General features: G+C 38.7%; 1 protein-coding gene across 3 annotated transcripts in view; it reads right to left on the bottom strand.

Moving 5' to 3' along the window:
* Nucleotides 1–4,572: 4,572 nt before the first annotated feature.
* Nucleotides 4,573–14,683, bottom strand: part of VSTM2A (V-set and transmembrane domain containing 2A) — a 46,070-nt gene continuing 35,959 nt past the window's right edge. The window contains exon 5 of one of the 3 annotated variants that reach the window (XM_089532339.1): nucleotides 4,573–5,704. In XM_089532339.1, the coding sequence (XP_089388465.1) occupies nucleotides 5,616–5,704 (89 nt within the window). In that variant the 3' untranslated portion in view covers nucleotides 4,573–5,615. The other 2 variants (XM_089532340.1, XM_089532341.1) reach the window with 2 other exon arrangements.

The raw sequence follows: 14,683 nt of genomic DNA, 5'->3' as shown, positions 1-14,683 counted from the left end.
AAGACAGACACACAGACATAATCTCAGTTTGCTGTGCTCCTTTATCTTAGACCTGCTTCTCTCTCTTAGAAGTTTATCACAGTAGCAAGATCCGCGGGAAAATGGGAGTTAAATGAGAGTTAAGTTAAATTTGAATTTAAACAGGACTTGCAAATTCAGAAAGTTTATCACAGTAATTGCTGCTAAAACGAAATAACATGAAGTTAATCTGAACACAAAGCAGAAGAAACCAGCAGCTTTTTAAATTTGGTTTGTTCCAAATTTTAAAAGCTGGTAGTTTCCTCCACTTTGCATTTGGATTAACTTTGTGTTATTTCACATTAATGTGACATCATGTGATAAACTTTGGGCATTTCCTGGCTATCTTTGTATTATGTCATGTTTAACTTCCATTTTCCTGTGGGATCTCGCTAGTGTGATAAACTCCTTAGACCGGCTTCCCCCTCTCTCTGAGGCCCATGTCCCTCATCAGATGGTGAGAAAATCCATGTGTGTTTGTGTATGTGTTTTATAGCCTTTAGCAGTTTAAGCTTAGCTCAGGACCCCTTAGATTGGTTAAGAGAAGTGTTTTTCACTTCCATGCTCCTCCCGTTTTTTTTACTTTGAAAAACAGCTTGCTGTTCTGTTGGTTTCTGCTGTTCTGTTTTTCTGTCTCTTAAATAAATAAACAAATAAATGTATTTGCTTGTACTTCTACCTCATTTTCATTTGGAGTCATTTTGGTTAATTGTCCATTTTAAAAACCTTCATCCTGTAAGATTCTGCAGAGAGTTAGTGCCTGGAAGAGCTCTCTCCACCCTCCAAAATGCCTTGCTCTTATCACCTTTTAACTGTGATGGTTCCATTTTATGCAATATGAGGAGGGGTACTTAGAACTCTCAGCCAGAGAACTCTACTGCTTCACCTACAAAGTCCAGAATTCCACAGGATGCAGATATGGAATCATGGTGCTATAATTGGGTCATATGAGAGCCCTGATCTCTTTTCCCCATTACTAAACTAGCACAAGTGCTTAACTCATATGTTTACCCGGAGTCATCACTACGGTAGGAGGGCAGGCTGCACCACATAACACCCTAAGGTGGGGTAACATCATTGCTCCCCAAACATCTGCCTTTGGGCAGAAACGGGGCGTGGTGCTTGCCTGCATACTTTTAAAACACTGAGATGGTGTGTGTGTGTGGGGGGGGGGGAGGCCAGTGGAAGGAGAGGCCCCAGTTATTGTTTATATCTGTCTGTCTATTTGCCTGTCTGTCTGTCTGTCTGTCCATTTAAAATTTTAAAATTTAAATTTTTAATATATATAATTCTTTTTAAATTTTCTTTTAAACCATCACATCTTACTAAATTTTCAGTTTAGCCAGATGAAACTATGTACATGCAAATATATTTAGACGGTGTACATGACATTGTCATGTATAATTTTAATTTTTCTAGTTGCTTATGTCACAACTATTCCCATTCCATTCGTTGATATATGGGTATTACAATGTGTGTGTAACATCAGTACAAAAAACATTACGAAGGATTCTGTATGGTATGGTATGGGAGATCAATGCAGGAGGTTGACATCACGAGTTATCACTCTGGGTGACCAATCCAAGTGATGCTACTGTGTTTACTTAGGCAGTTTATCACTGGAGCTGAGATCCACATTATTCTTGGGTTTCCTCACAAGGTCACTGTAATTTATGGTATCCAGCTATAGAAACAAGGCCTTGTGTGGAATATTGCAGATTCTGGGAACACCAGCAAGAAAGTAACACATCCTATAACAGACATGGGAACCCTTTGAAGCACAAGAACATATCTGGTCCATGGGTCTTTGCCTCACCAGCTTCTTCCTTAAGACCTGCACCCTTTACTGTGTTGCAAGGGGAAGGACCTCATTTCTGGTCTGCAGCAGCTCTGGGGAGTCCTGAACAGACTTGGGGCTGTAATGGACCTGTAGGAGAAAATTGTAATACTTTTTCTCCCTGCTAGACGCCAACACAAATGCCTTCTCTGAAGTTGTTACTTCCATTTCGAGCTAGTCTACACTGGAACTAATGGAGGCTTCCTCTGAAATTCAAGTTATCAGTTTTGGAGAGGTGAAAAGTTTTGATAGAACAATGGCAGGATGAGAAGGAGTTAAACTTTACCAACAGTTCTAAGTTGGATCAGGCTTTCATGTGACTACAATTATAAATTATTATTTTTTCACAATTAATGTGACTTCTAGTTTGGTCCTTAAATTACCTGGATACAAATGGCAAGTTTTAGTATGCATAAAAGTCAGTAAAAGTCCCTCTACTGATTCAGCATAGAAACTTTGTGTCTAGACAGTTTCTCATGGGTAATAGTTGTGTGTATGTGTTATGTATGCATGAAACACAAAATAGAAAGTTGCAATTTTCCTGTCTCTCGTGACACAATCCAACACATTCATGGGTGAGTCAGGTAATTATGCTGACACTTACCTCTGGTCAAAGGCAAGAAGTGAAGAGAAATCAGTTACGGCAGCGAATAATTCTAGATGGAAACTCAGTGGACTGTCCCACTAGGAAATTTCACCAGTTTTTCCTGAAATTCCTCAGAGGCTTCCTTTCATCAGGGGACTTTGCCTCAGAATTTGACTTGAGATGAAAATATGTAACCACTCCCTTCGTCTGGGTAATCAATGCAAAAATTTCAATGCAATTTCAGCATGGAAGCTGAATCCCTGTGAGAACATTTCTGGGTTTATCTCAGAATACAAGCATCTGCCTGCATCGAGTGTATTGTGCACTTTATTTTTTAGCACATGGACTTTTTCAGACTAAAGGCAAGAAATATAAAATTAGAAAAAAGGGGCTGCTATATTGTTATCAAATGCACATGCCCGTTCTTAAATATTTTGCATATCTTATTATCATGACATCAAATACTAAGTTTGGTGTATCCTACGCCTGTCAGAGTGAAACAGTCACCCAACAATGAGTAGTAGTTTCTGAATGCCTGAAAAACCCCAGGAATATCATAGGGTATTAGTGTGTGAATTGAATGAATGAATGAATGAATGAATGAATGAAAAAGAAAAGAAAAAAGAATTAAAACTGGCCTGAAGTAGCTGCAAGATTCAGGATCTATAGAATGTTAAGGGTATCAGATGGAATAAAGAATGAGAAAATAAAGAGAAAGAAAGGGGACATAGACCTGGCTGGGTTGAGCCCCTAAGAACTTCTGACATCCAAAAGAGATGTTATGTATTACATTTAAAAGCGTTCCCTCTTCATGGTAACTGGAGAGATTTCAGAAGGCAGGAAAATAGTACATATATTTTCAGCATTGCAGCATACATTTTCTTTTCTCCTTCTCTCCATACCACCTGCGCTGCCAGTGTGTAACACTAAAACACTCTGGATTAGATCAAGCAGGCAGGCAACTCCCAAACTAAGGCTTTCAAATAGTTGTCCATTTCTCATTCTCATTCCCGAACACCCCTTTCCTCAAAGGCCCAAATGATTCTCCTGGGATCAAAAATAAGAGACCTCCCACAACTGTGTAATCCTCTTGCTGACTGGTACAGACCAGGGTTAGCTTAATTGATAGTTAAGGAGATGGCTTCTCACCTAGAAGAAGGAATGTCAGATGAAGGAAATGACATGGCAGCTAACACCAACAAAGTCAGTAAACTGAATCCTCATCAGGATTTTGCTGTCAGACTACCATAAAAAGATTTCTACCATGTTTCAAATTCAAAAATAATTTCAATGATCTGAATGGAGTTTGGTCTTATAACTAATTTGTTGCAATATTTTTATATTATGAACTTCTCTGATATGTTTAATATATGATATATGCATACACTGTGGCTGTTATTACTGGCACTTATGTCGATTTCAGTTTCTTCAAGTAATAGCCACCTCTGGTTTGCACTGAAGAAAGTATTTCAGATTAATCTTTAGGCATACCACAGAACCCTCAGCACACTTACCTGACAACAACCCTCCACATTCTTTTGGGAAAAGCAAATCTATATACGACTGTTTTACCCTCAGATAGTCAGATATAGGATAAACAAAGCTGACACAGACCTACCCGTTGGATTTTGGTCAGTGCATACATGCTAATTATGAGACATTTGCTATCCATTCTTAAATGCTAAAATGGCACATTTTAAAAAGGGAGAGTATTAATTGTAAAATAACCAGCACATCATTTGATATGCTTCTCATTTAGCTATGAAATATGAAGTCTTTGGCAATTTTAAAAAATCTGTCCAAAGATCACTATAATAAAATTCTACGCCTATAGCAAATTCAGAAAATGCCTCTTTTCACACCAGGGACATAAAACGTATGATTCTATTTAAATCCCCATAAAGCAATGAACAATATCCAAGGCTTTTGAGTGAATTGTGTTAATAGAGAAAATTGTCTTTCCTTGATCACTTCAAGAAAATCCAAACAATCAAAGCATAATTTTTTCTTTGCATGCAATTGAATGATTGTATAGTCAAAATTTTTTCATCTCCAATAAACATAATAAATTAAAAGAGCATTCAAGAAATAATTCCAACCTGACATATGCACAAACCAAATAATCCACTGCTTGGAGACCATAACAAATTTTAATGTGCATTTTTACAGAGTAAACAGAGGGTCACATTGCCATCTGCAAGGGCTCAGACCAGCGAAAAGTGAATGCATGAATTACAAAATCCCACATAGTACCGAATTACAAATTAAAATGAATGCTTTGTTCAAAAGGAAACAGATGTGAGTTGGTGGCACCACATTGAGATAATATTCAGAACTGGCTTGCAGGATGAACCATAGAATGTCTATTCTGAAGTTATATCACACATGTAAGCAATTTACAGAATTTAAGATTTGCATATACAGGAGTTGCAAAATTAGAGAAAACACAGCAAAATTGAGAACACACACAAAGAAAATATGTATTTATAGAAACCTTCATGTGCTCCATAAGGGTTGGCCAGGGCCAGCAATTGCTTGCCACCATCAAACAGAAAAGAAATCCAAAAACAATAATGGGACAGGGAAAAATTAAATGAGAGAAGAATGCCAGGGAGAGGCTTCAACATGTCTTGAACGTCTTCCAGAAATTTAATTCTGTTGTACAATAAGCAGCTTTGAATTTTAATAGATTTCTCATTTAGAAAATAAATACTTTTAAAACATAGATGTGTTTTCATCCATTGTCATAGATAAGCTGTATATCTTCTGTATGTTGGACAGGTCTTCAGGAGAGATTTGGGATTGGGACAGTTTAGGCTCTTTTCTTCCTTCTGATTCCAGTTGTAGTTTTTTCCCCCAAGTGCAATAACAAATGTCCATTTTGAAAGTACTAAAAATGCGTAGCCAACCTCTGAATAATGAAGGGATTTCGGCAGTTCTCTTTATTAAACCAAAAATGAGGGAAAGGAAGAGAAAAGGTTGTTGACAAGTTGAACAATGTTCTATCACACCATTCCAGTTCCCATCAAAGAGAAAACCAGGGATACATTCCAAAGAAAGTAAGAAATAAAGAAACTATGTGGTAGCCTCTTCTCTCCTTTTTGAAACTTTGTTAAATATTTTGTTTATTTTTTGTGTGTATGTCCTGAAGAAGGTGCTCCTTTGTGTAGAGAATTAGAGTACATTGGGTGCAGGGTGGTAGTTGGAAGTTAGGGTCAACTTTGCTGTCCGCTCCGTAGGTTTTACAGGCGATTTGCTCTTTGCTTTAAGAAGAGAAAGTGATATTGGAAAAAGTCAGCACTTTTTAGATTAAAGCAAAGCACCCTTCACAAAGCCACAAACAAGAAGCAGGACAGAAAGTCCATGGCTTGTAGCTATCCTCGCACCTGCGGAAGAAGTTATAAGATATTCGCTCATCTTGCAGATTTCCAATGCTCCTTTATAAGGCTGTTTAAACATATACATTTATTTACTTAATTAGCTCGCCAGCTTGGCTCTTGTGCCCATGATTGTCTTGGCATGCACTGCAAATAACAACACATACAAAGTATTTCAGTCCCACAGAGGTGCTTTGCTTTGGTGTCTTGTATGACTCCCCCAACAATGTAGTCCAATTACCTTATGGCAAAAGGAACAAATTTAAACACTTTCCACCTCAAAGCATTTGTTAGTAAAGCCAACCAACCAACCAATCAATCCACAATCCATTTATAAAGATAACGTCATAAGACAGGATCCCACTGTTAACTAGAACATACTTACTGTAGTAATTCAGCAGATGTTGTGGTAGGACTATGCAACTCATGACCCATCAAACTGAGCCCAGCACATGAGTGATGAAGTGTGTACTGATATGGCCTTGAAAGCCCTACCATTATTTTTGTCATCCCAGGTAGTCTGCAAGCACTGAAAGTTGATGTAGCCCCACTCTTGAGGAAACACATGCAGCAGGTAGACTGTGTTTAGCTAGGTAGAATACAAGGGGTGTGTGCCAGAACTAATTGTTTTAAAAATGTTAGAGTAGCAGGCAACAGAATGTAGCATATTTACTCATAAGCATAATGCTGATGAGGTGGTTATCTGTATAACTACCAAACAAACGTTTGAAATGCTTGGAGGGGCCCATTTCTCTACTTTTCAAGCACCTGCCTTGAATGCTGAGGATCCCAGGTTCAGCCTCTGCCAACATAAAGTCAAAGGCTCTTTTGTAACAAGACCTGGAAACACCTCCAGATTCCCAAGAATGCAGAGAACCACTATCAGCCAAAACAAGCAGACTTGGGCCAAATGGCCTGTGTTGATTTTAGGGACTTGCAAAATGTTTCTAAACAAAGGAAGGTAATTTTGACACTGGGTCTACATGAGCCAATAAGATTACTGGTTTTGCTGTCTGCCTGGGAATGAAAGATTGGAAGGCTTTTAAGTCCATTGCAGGCCATCATATGTATCTAGTGAAAGGTATCCATTTACATTCCAAAACAAAAGTATAATTGCCCCAGTAAAATGAGTGGGAGTAGTCAACCTAGCTTAGTGTAGGACTGCATTCATGATCTTTCAGACAACCATCTCTAGGAGCCACTTGCATCTTATTAAAATATCATCTGTTATCTCCCCGCCCCAAAAAAAGAAAAACAACATTTACATGCATGACTTTGAAGTATCAAGGTACAGGGAACTTTGCATACACAAGAAATATGCCTGTGTAATGTGGTATCATTAAAATACATAATGGAAGGGAAATTACAGAAATATTAAATATAAAAAGTATCTGAAGTATGGGGAAATCCATTAAATCTTTCTTTTCTTTCTTTCTTTTCTTTCTTTCTCATATGGCTGTAACTCAGAGACTGCGTGGATGAACAGTCCTTTGCAGATGGAACTATGCAAAGATCAGGATTGGGCTGCTGATCTATATCCTATTTGAGGCATATTTTGTGTCAAAGTTTTTTTTTTTAGATTTGATGTTAAAATCTTTGTGTATAAGGCGGGGAGAGAAAGTCCCTGGTTTGACCATGCTGAACTGGGTCAACCTCCCTCAGTTAGGAAACCACTGACTGGATGAAGGAAACTGAAAATGTTTTTGCTCAAGACAGGGATTGTAGGGAGGTGGTGAGGATGATATTCCTGCCTTACTGAATTACTTTACCATTGGGGGTCATTGCAAATTCTTCCTGTTGCAACTTAATAAAGTTGTGGGCCTAGTTTCCTAAACCTGTAGCCATTGTGATTGGTGGCTTCCATGCCAGTGAGGAAATCAATCTGTCCTGGGTATTAGTCTGAATTCTAAAGGTGCTATTTAAGATTCAACACATCGGATAGCTCCTTTAAAAGTTAAATTAACTCAGAGCAGATGACATAGGACTTACTAGCCACCACATGTGTCCTGCCTCTTTCTTACAGATATGGATCAATATTGAGTCAGGAATGAGGCCATTATCAGGCCACCTCTTTGCTAACACATAGACAGTTTGGGCTGTGGTAGACTTATTGCCATGTTTCACATGACATGTGAAGATTAAAGTAAACCTCGAATATGCAAACAACTTTGAATAGAAAACCACTCATTACAATGCTCAAGATCATTCCCAGCAAACTAATTAATAATGCTTCTTATCTTTTATGGCTCTATATCTATGTACAATGAACATGAAAAAATAAAATAACAAATTACTACTGCAGAATTCCTTGTCCGTTTTTTCAGAAGAACCTCTTTAATTTATTCAACATCTTAAGAAGGGAATTTGCATGTTTCAGAGGCAAAACTGCTGCCCCTTTCAGGATAATATTTCTATTTCTCAATTTGACTTACAGGAGGCCTGTACAACATATGGCCTGGGGGCCACATGTGGCCCACTAAAGGGTTTTGGGTGGCCCACAAAGATGTGGAATTATTTCAGGGCTTTTCTGCTGCTCAACCTCCTACTGAGGAAAGGGCCATGTTGAGGAGGATGGACAAACACCCGCCCTGCAAGGCTTTCTCCTGAGAAGGCCAGGTGGCAGAGGCAAAAGAGGGGCAAACGCTTGTCCCTCAAGCTTCTCTGCTGCTTGACTTTCTCCCGAGGAAAGGGTCAGACAGAGAATGGGGAGGGCAGAATTAATATCAATAATATTTATTAATAATAATTAATTAATTAATATGTAATTAAAACTAATTTGCAGACCAAGGTTCAGCCTATTTTAATTTTGGCCCCTACCTACTACCCGCTTGTGCAGGTCTGACTTACAAGCACATCCCATTAGTTTTACCCATCAACTGTTTCTCAGATATCAGTACTCCTCTTGCCCTCATTTTCTCAGAAACATAGTCATTTTCATTACAAAAGTGTAGCTATGAGCAGGGGGCCGGGATTAGGAATTCTGCCCCTTCCCCATGAAATGTTCCTTCATTTTTCAAATTTCTTGCGGTGTAGAGAGTGAAAATCATTCACACTTAAAAACCCTTATATTGATTTTTGCATTCCCTACCCTTTTTCCTTAGATGTCTAAACTGTATTTCTAAATGTTTAACTGAAATTTTAAGTCATTGTCATCAATAACAGAAATTCGGTTTCTGTGAAGACTTTGTACCAACATACACATGTCTTAAAATTTATAGCTGCCCTTCATCTCCTTGTCAAACTTTAAAAGGAGATATGTGATACACTACCACATTCAATGTTTCCCCACAATCTATGGGAAAAACCAATTAAGTGGAACTGGATGGGGGAATGCTGACCATAGTATCATCACAACCTGCACCTGCTTTGGACTTTATCACACATGGAAAATTGGGGGGGGGGGGATTAGAGGGTTAAACAGCGATTATTCCAGGCATGACTGAACTTTACTTGGAAATGTGGGACTTGACAGGTGTTGGTATGTTAATGTTAATGTACTATTTGACCTGAGAGCCAGCATGGAACAGTGGTTTAAGCATTGGACTACAACTCTGGAGAATCCCTGCTTGGCCATGGAAAGCATTTGGTGAACTTGGCAAGTCATACTGTCTCAGCCTCAAAGAAAGGCAAAGGCAAATCCCTTCTTAACAAACTTCACCAGGAAAACTCCGTTATATATTTGTCTTAGAGTTGTCGTAAGACAGAAATGACTTGAAGACACATAACAACTATTTAGCCCCCCCAAACTCACTTGTTATTAAAGGATGTGAATCCAAGGGGGGGGGGCACCTTTACATGCAACAAACTGTTTTGCATAAATTATGTATGAGGTATTTTTTTTAAAAAAAAGATTCTCACTATAGATTTCCATTATGTAGAGTTTAATTATTTTAGCTGAGAAAGTCATACAGCACTGTAGCCAGTGGCTAACTACATCAAAGATGGATTGGTTACTTACGTCTCTGTTCAAAAACTCTGTTTAAATTCAGCTTGCATATTATTTCTAAAATTCTTCCCGGCTTATTCAACAACATGAACAAAAATCATTCACAGGCGTATGGATGCCATGACAGATGTTTTGATAGCAGGGTTTTGGTTGAGTTTCTTTCTTTTGTGGTAGACATTAGCAAAAAATAAAATAAAAATCCATGCCATCAAGGGATTGAAGCCAATGGAGTGCATCACAGTACAGCAGCACAGTCCTTTGTATGCATGGATAATAAGGTTATAATTTGAGCACAAAACTGGAACACATTTGTTCTATTCTATGAATGGTAGAAAAGCTTTTCATTTTCTGTGATTTTTCTGAACTCACTGAGAATAGATTTGCATTGCTTCAATGTCACTCCCATAGCACCATTTTCTTTCTTTCTTTTTCATCCTCATGATAGTTGACCTCCTTTTCCCACACATTGCCCTTGAATTCAGTTGAATATGATGACCCATTTGGATTATTCAATTACATCACTCCACTCATATTGACCTCACAGGTGCTCATTAAAAACTACACTGCTAGTTATACTGAATTCGATTCAAGAGTGGTTTTGCTGGATGAAGCTGGGAAATGTAAGGGAAAGAAACTTCTTCAGTGCCACTAACTACGGTAGGGATAATAGTAATAATAATAATAATAATAATAATAATAATAATAATAATAATAATAGACCCCGCTTGTGCAGGTGGCCTCTTGCACATAAGGAGAATAGATACAATGTCTTTCTGGGGAATATATCTTGTTTGTGTTATCTGCCTTCATGTTGATTTTGATTTACTGGAAATCAATCCTATGGTTTTATGGGAAAAGTTTATTCAAAGGGAATTTGTCACCCATCACTACAACATCTCTCCTTTCTGAGTGTGTGGTCATCTGTTCTAGAAAGGCATCATCCAATACCTCCATCTGACTGGGGGGGTCTGTAGTAGACTCCTACAATAACATCCCTGTTGTTTCCTTCCCCTTTGGGCCTCATTCCCACTTACAAATAAATCACTTTGCAATGCAAATCAATGGATCAGTTTGGCAGCAGAGCGTGATTTACACTACATTTGTCCTGATCTCATTGTCTTGCTCGAAAATAAAATACAATAACCCACTTGTGGTTATTAAATCTGCATAAACCTGGTGGGATGAGTCTCATGATTGGAATGTAGGAACACAGGGCTAGACCCTTTTCAAGAGAAATAGGCCAAACAGGAAAGGAGGAGGAATAGCATTATATGTCAGGGACATTTACACCAGTGAAGACATCCAGGACATCAATCCTGAAAGACAGGTGGAGAGCATCTGGATAAAAATTAAAGGGGAAGGAAACAACAGGGATATTATTGTAGGAGTCTACTACAGACCCCAGCAGACTGGAGGAGGGCAAACGTTGTTCCTATATTCAAAAATGGGGAAAAAGAGGATCCCGACAATTATTGTCCAGTTAGTCTGACATTTATACCAGGAAAGATTCTAGAGCAGATCAGTAAACAGAGACTCCGTGAACGTTTAGAAGGCAATGCCATAAGCACAAAAAGTCAACACAAGTTTCAGAGAAACAAGTCATGCCAGACAAATCTAATCTCTCTTTTTTTTATAAAATTACCAGCTTGTTAGATGAAGGGAATGCTGTGGATATAGTATATTTTAGTAAGGCTTTTGAGAGGGTTCCCCATGACATTCTTGCAAACAAGCTAGTGAAATGTGGGCTAGACAATGGAATTGTTACATGGATTTGTAATTGGTTGACTGGTCAAACCCAAAGGGTGCTCAACATTGGCTTCTTTTCATCCTGGAGAAAAGTGACTAGTGGGGTCTCACAGTTCTGTCCAGGACCCAGTGCTATTCAACATCTTTATCAATGACTTGGAGGACAAAATTGGGGGCATACTTATCAAATTTTCAGATGACACCAAATTCAGAGGACTAGCTCATATCCCATACCCCAGAGAACAGGATCAAAATTCAAAATGACCTGAATAGATTAGAAAGCTGGGCCAAAGCTAACAAAATGTATTTCAACACTGAGAAATGTAAGGTACTACACTCAGGGCAGAAAAATAAAATGCAGAGATATAAGATACGTGGCACTTGGCTGAATGAAACTACGTGTGAAAAGGATCTAGGAATCCAAGTAGATCACAAATTGAACATGAGTCAACAGTGCGATGCGGCAGCTAAGAAGGCCAATGTGATTTTAGGCTGCATCACTAGAAGTATAGTTTCTAGAGCAAGGGAAGTAAGAGTGCCACTCTATTCTGCTCTGGTCAGGCCCCACCTGGAATATTTTGTCCAGTTCTGGGCACCACAATTTAAAAAGGATGTTGAGAAACTGGAGCGTGTCCAAAGGAGGGTGACTAAAATGGTGAAGAACCTAGAAGCCATGCCCTATGAGGAACAACTTAGGGAGCTGGGGATGTTTAGCCTGGAGAAGAGAAGGTTAAGAGGTAATATAATAGCCCTGTTTAAATATTTGAAGGGATGTCATATTGAGGAGGGAGCAAGCTTGTTTTCTGCTGCTCCAGAGAACAGGATCTGGAACAATGAATGCAAGTTATAGGAAAAGAGATTCCACCTCAACATTAGGAGGAACTTCCTGACAGTGAGGGCTGTTTGACAGTGGAACAAACTCCCTCGGAGTGTAGAGAGTCTCCTTCCTTAGAGGTCTTTAAACAGAGGCTGGATGGCCATCTGTCGGGGATGCTTTGATTGAGAGTTCCTGCATGGCAGGGGATTGGAGTGCATGGCACTTGCGGTCTCTTCCAACTCTATGATTCTGTGATTCTATGATTCTATGACTGATGAATGAATTGATTCAATTTAAATTATTTCATACAGGAGTCTCTCAAAATAACCCACTTGTAGTTCACATTGGCAAATGAATTGGTTCATTTTGAAGCCTTTTTAGCAATATATTTTTTTCTCTGTCCATCAGACATTGGTCGTGTGAGCAGTAAAAATGGCACTGGGCCAAAAGAGAGAGAGGGAGGGTCAAAGGATGGGCAGACACAGGTTGTTAATTTCCACATCCCCATCCGGTGACCCCTTATCACATTATAGTAAATCGATTCCAATCTGCATCCCATTTACACTGACACTGAATCGATTTGTGACTTTGATTCTTCAAATCGATACCAATCTGCTTCTGGTTCACATTGTTCAGAATCAATTTTTCAAAGAAGACACAGAAAAATCAGCATCAAAAAGATGTAGGTTAAATGGGTCTAGAGCATGGAAGGGGGTTGGACTGGATGGCCCTTGCGGTCTCTTACAACTCTTTGATTCTATGATTTTATGATTCTATGGCCCCTCCCTCCAAATCGCTTCAGCGATTCAATTCAAGTATGAACCGTGGTCATTTGAACTGCTTCACACTGATTTGCAAACTTGTTTAAAATGTAGTGGGAATGCGGCCAATGCCATCCTCTTAGGCTGGGTGAGTGTGACTTGCCCAAGGTCACTCAGTGGGTTTCCTGAGTAATATTACTGTGCAAATCAACCATGTGCAAAGTTTGTGTAGATTAAATGCCCAATTCCAGTGTTTTTTACATGTAAAATAGGTTTTTCTGCATGCAAAATAATATTTTAGTGCAGAAATATTATCTTCCCCTCAATCAAAGCTGTATCCAGCACAAAAAATATTGTTTCCCACACAAAACAACCATGTGCAAATTTTGAACAGAATAAGTCCTGGACTGTGAAGATTCTCATCAGTTCAGAAGTCTTTTCATCAGGTTTGATATGCCCAAAATATTTTTTGACAATTTTTCTAATACTTTCAAATGTTCTTTCAACTCTTCTTCTGCCTAATATTATTGTTTTAAATCACTGTATAGATAACTTGAAAAAATACTATTCACTCTATTAACATTAAAATAGGAACGGGTCTATGGGTACAGAGGAACAGCACAAAGTATTCATAGTTATGAAAACCTTCATGTTACTGGCAGAGGCCCGAATAGGATTTTAAAGTATCATTTAATTGTACCCACTCCCTCTTTTCCTGTTATGGTGAGTAGACCCTTACCAAAATAAGGCATCAGAGAGTTTTACTACCTGTCAGTAGTATTTTACATTCATGCTGCTTCACTGTTGTCAGGGCTTATTTTGTCCCTGTGGTTTCAGCCTCGCCATAGTGCTGTTTTCCTTTATTTTCTTTGCCTCATGCTCATCATCATCATTTTTTAATGCCGCTGTTCAGTCTATTTTATTGTAGAAAATGATGTGATTTTTATAACATTTCTGATATCAAACATGGTACTGTGATGTCATTTTAAAATCTTTTAAGTCACCACCACCATCACAACAAAAAACCCACATCCAGGAAAACAAATTCCAGAGCTGTTTCCAGGTGAAGGGAAAAGGAAGTGGGCATTAAAGGGACAGCATCAAACAAAAAGATGTTTTCAGGGATTTTTGAAATATAACATAATGAGTGGCACTTTTAGCTACTGGGGGTGAGGGTCCTTACATGCTGCCTGGTTTTCTATGCACCGCTATGCACATATTCACAAACCCCCTACCCCAGGAAAGCTCTATCTATTTTCTAATGTGCGTCATGAGCTTAAATTGGCTTGTGAAGGGTATGGACCGCAGTGTGAGAGGTCTTGGAATGCTTCTCTGTATGATACATACTTTGTAAAGATGGTTTATGTTTTTATATTCTAAGGGTAGGTAGGCAATATGGTAAGGACTGAGTGAAAGGTACAGAATTCTGAGTAGACTGAATCCGCATGACAATGGTAACTGGTGGAGAGAATAAGAGTGGGAAGTGCTGTTGATGTTATATGATGAGTGGCAAGATGAAAGAATTGGGTAGGCTTAGGCAGTGTTTAAAAGGGGTTACTGCATTCAGTTAATCATTAATAAGATATAAAAAACAA

This window comes from Sceloporus occidentalis, unplaced genomic scaffold, assembly GCF_023333645.1.
Source record: "Sceloporus occidentalis isolate IW3139 unplaced genomic scaffold, rSceOcc1.0.p SCAF_7, whole genome shotgun sequence".
Lineage (NCBI taxonomy): Eukaryota > Metazoa > Chordata > Lepidosauria > Squamata > Phrynosomatidae > Sceloporus > Sceloporus occidentalis.
The sequence above is the reverse complement of the archived record's forward strand: the minus strand, read 5'-3'. Positions and strand labels throughout refer to the sequence as shown.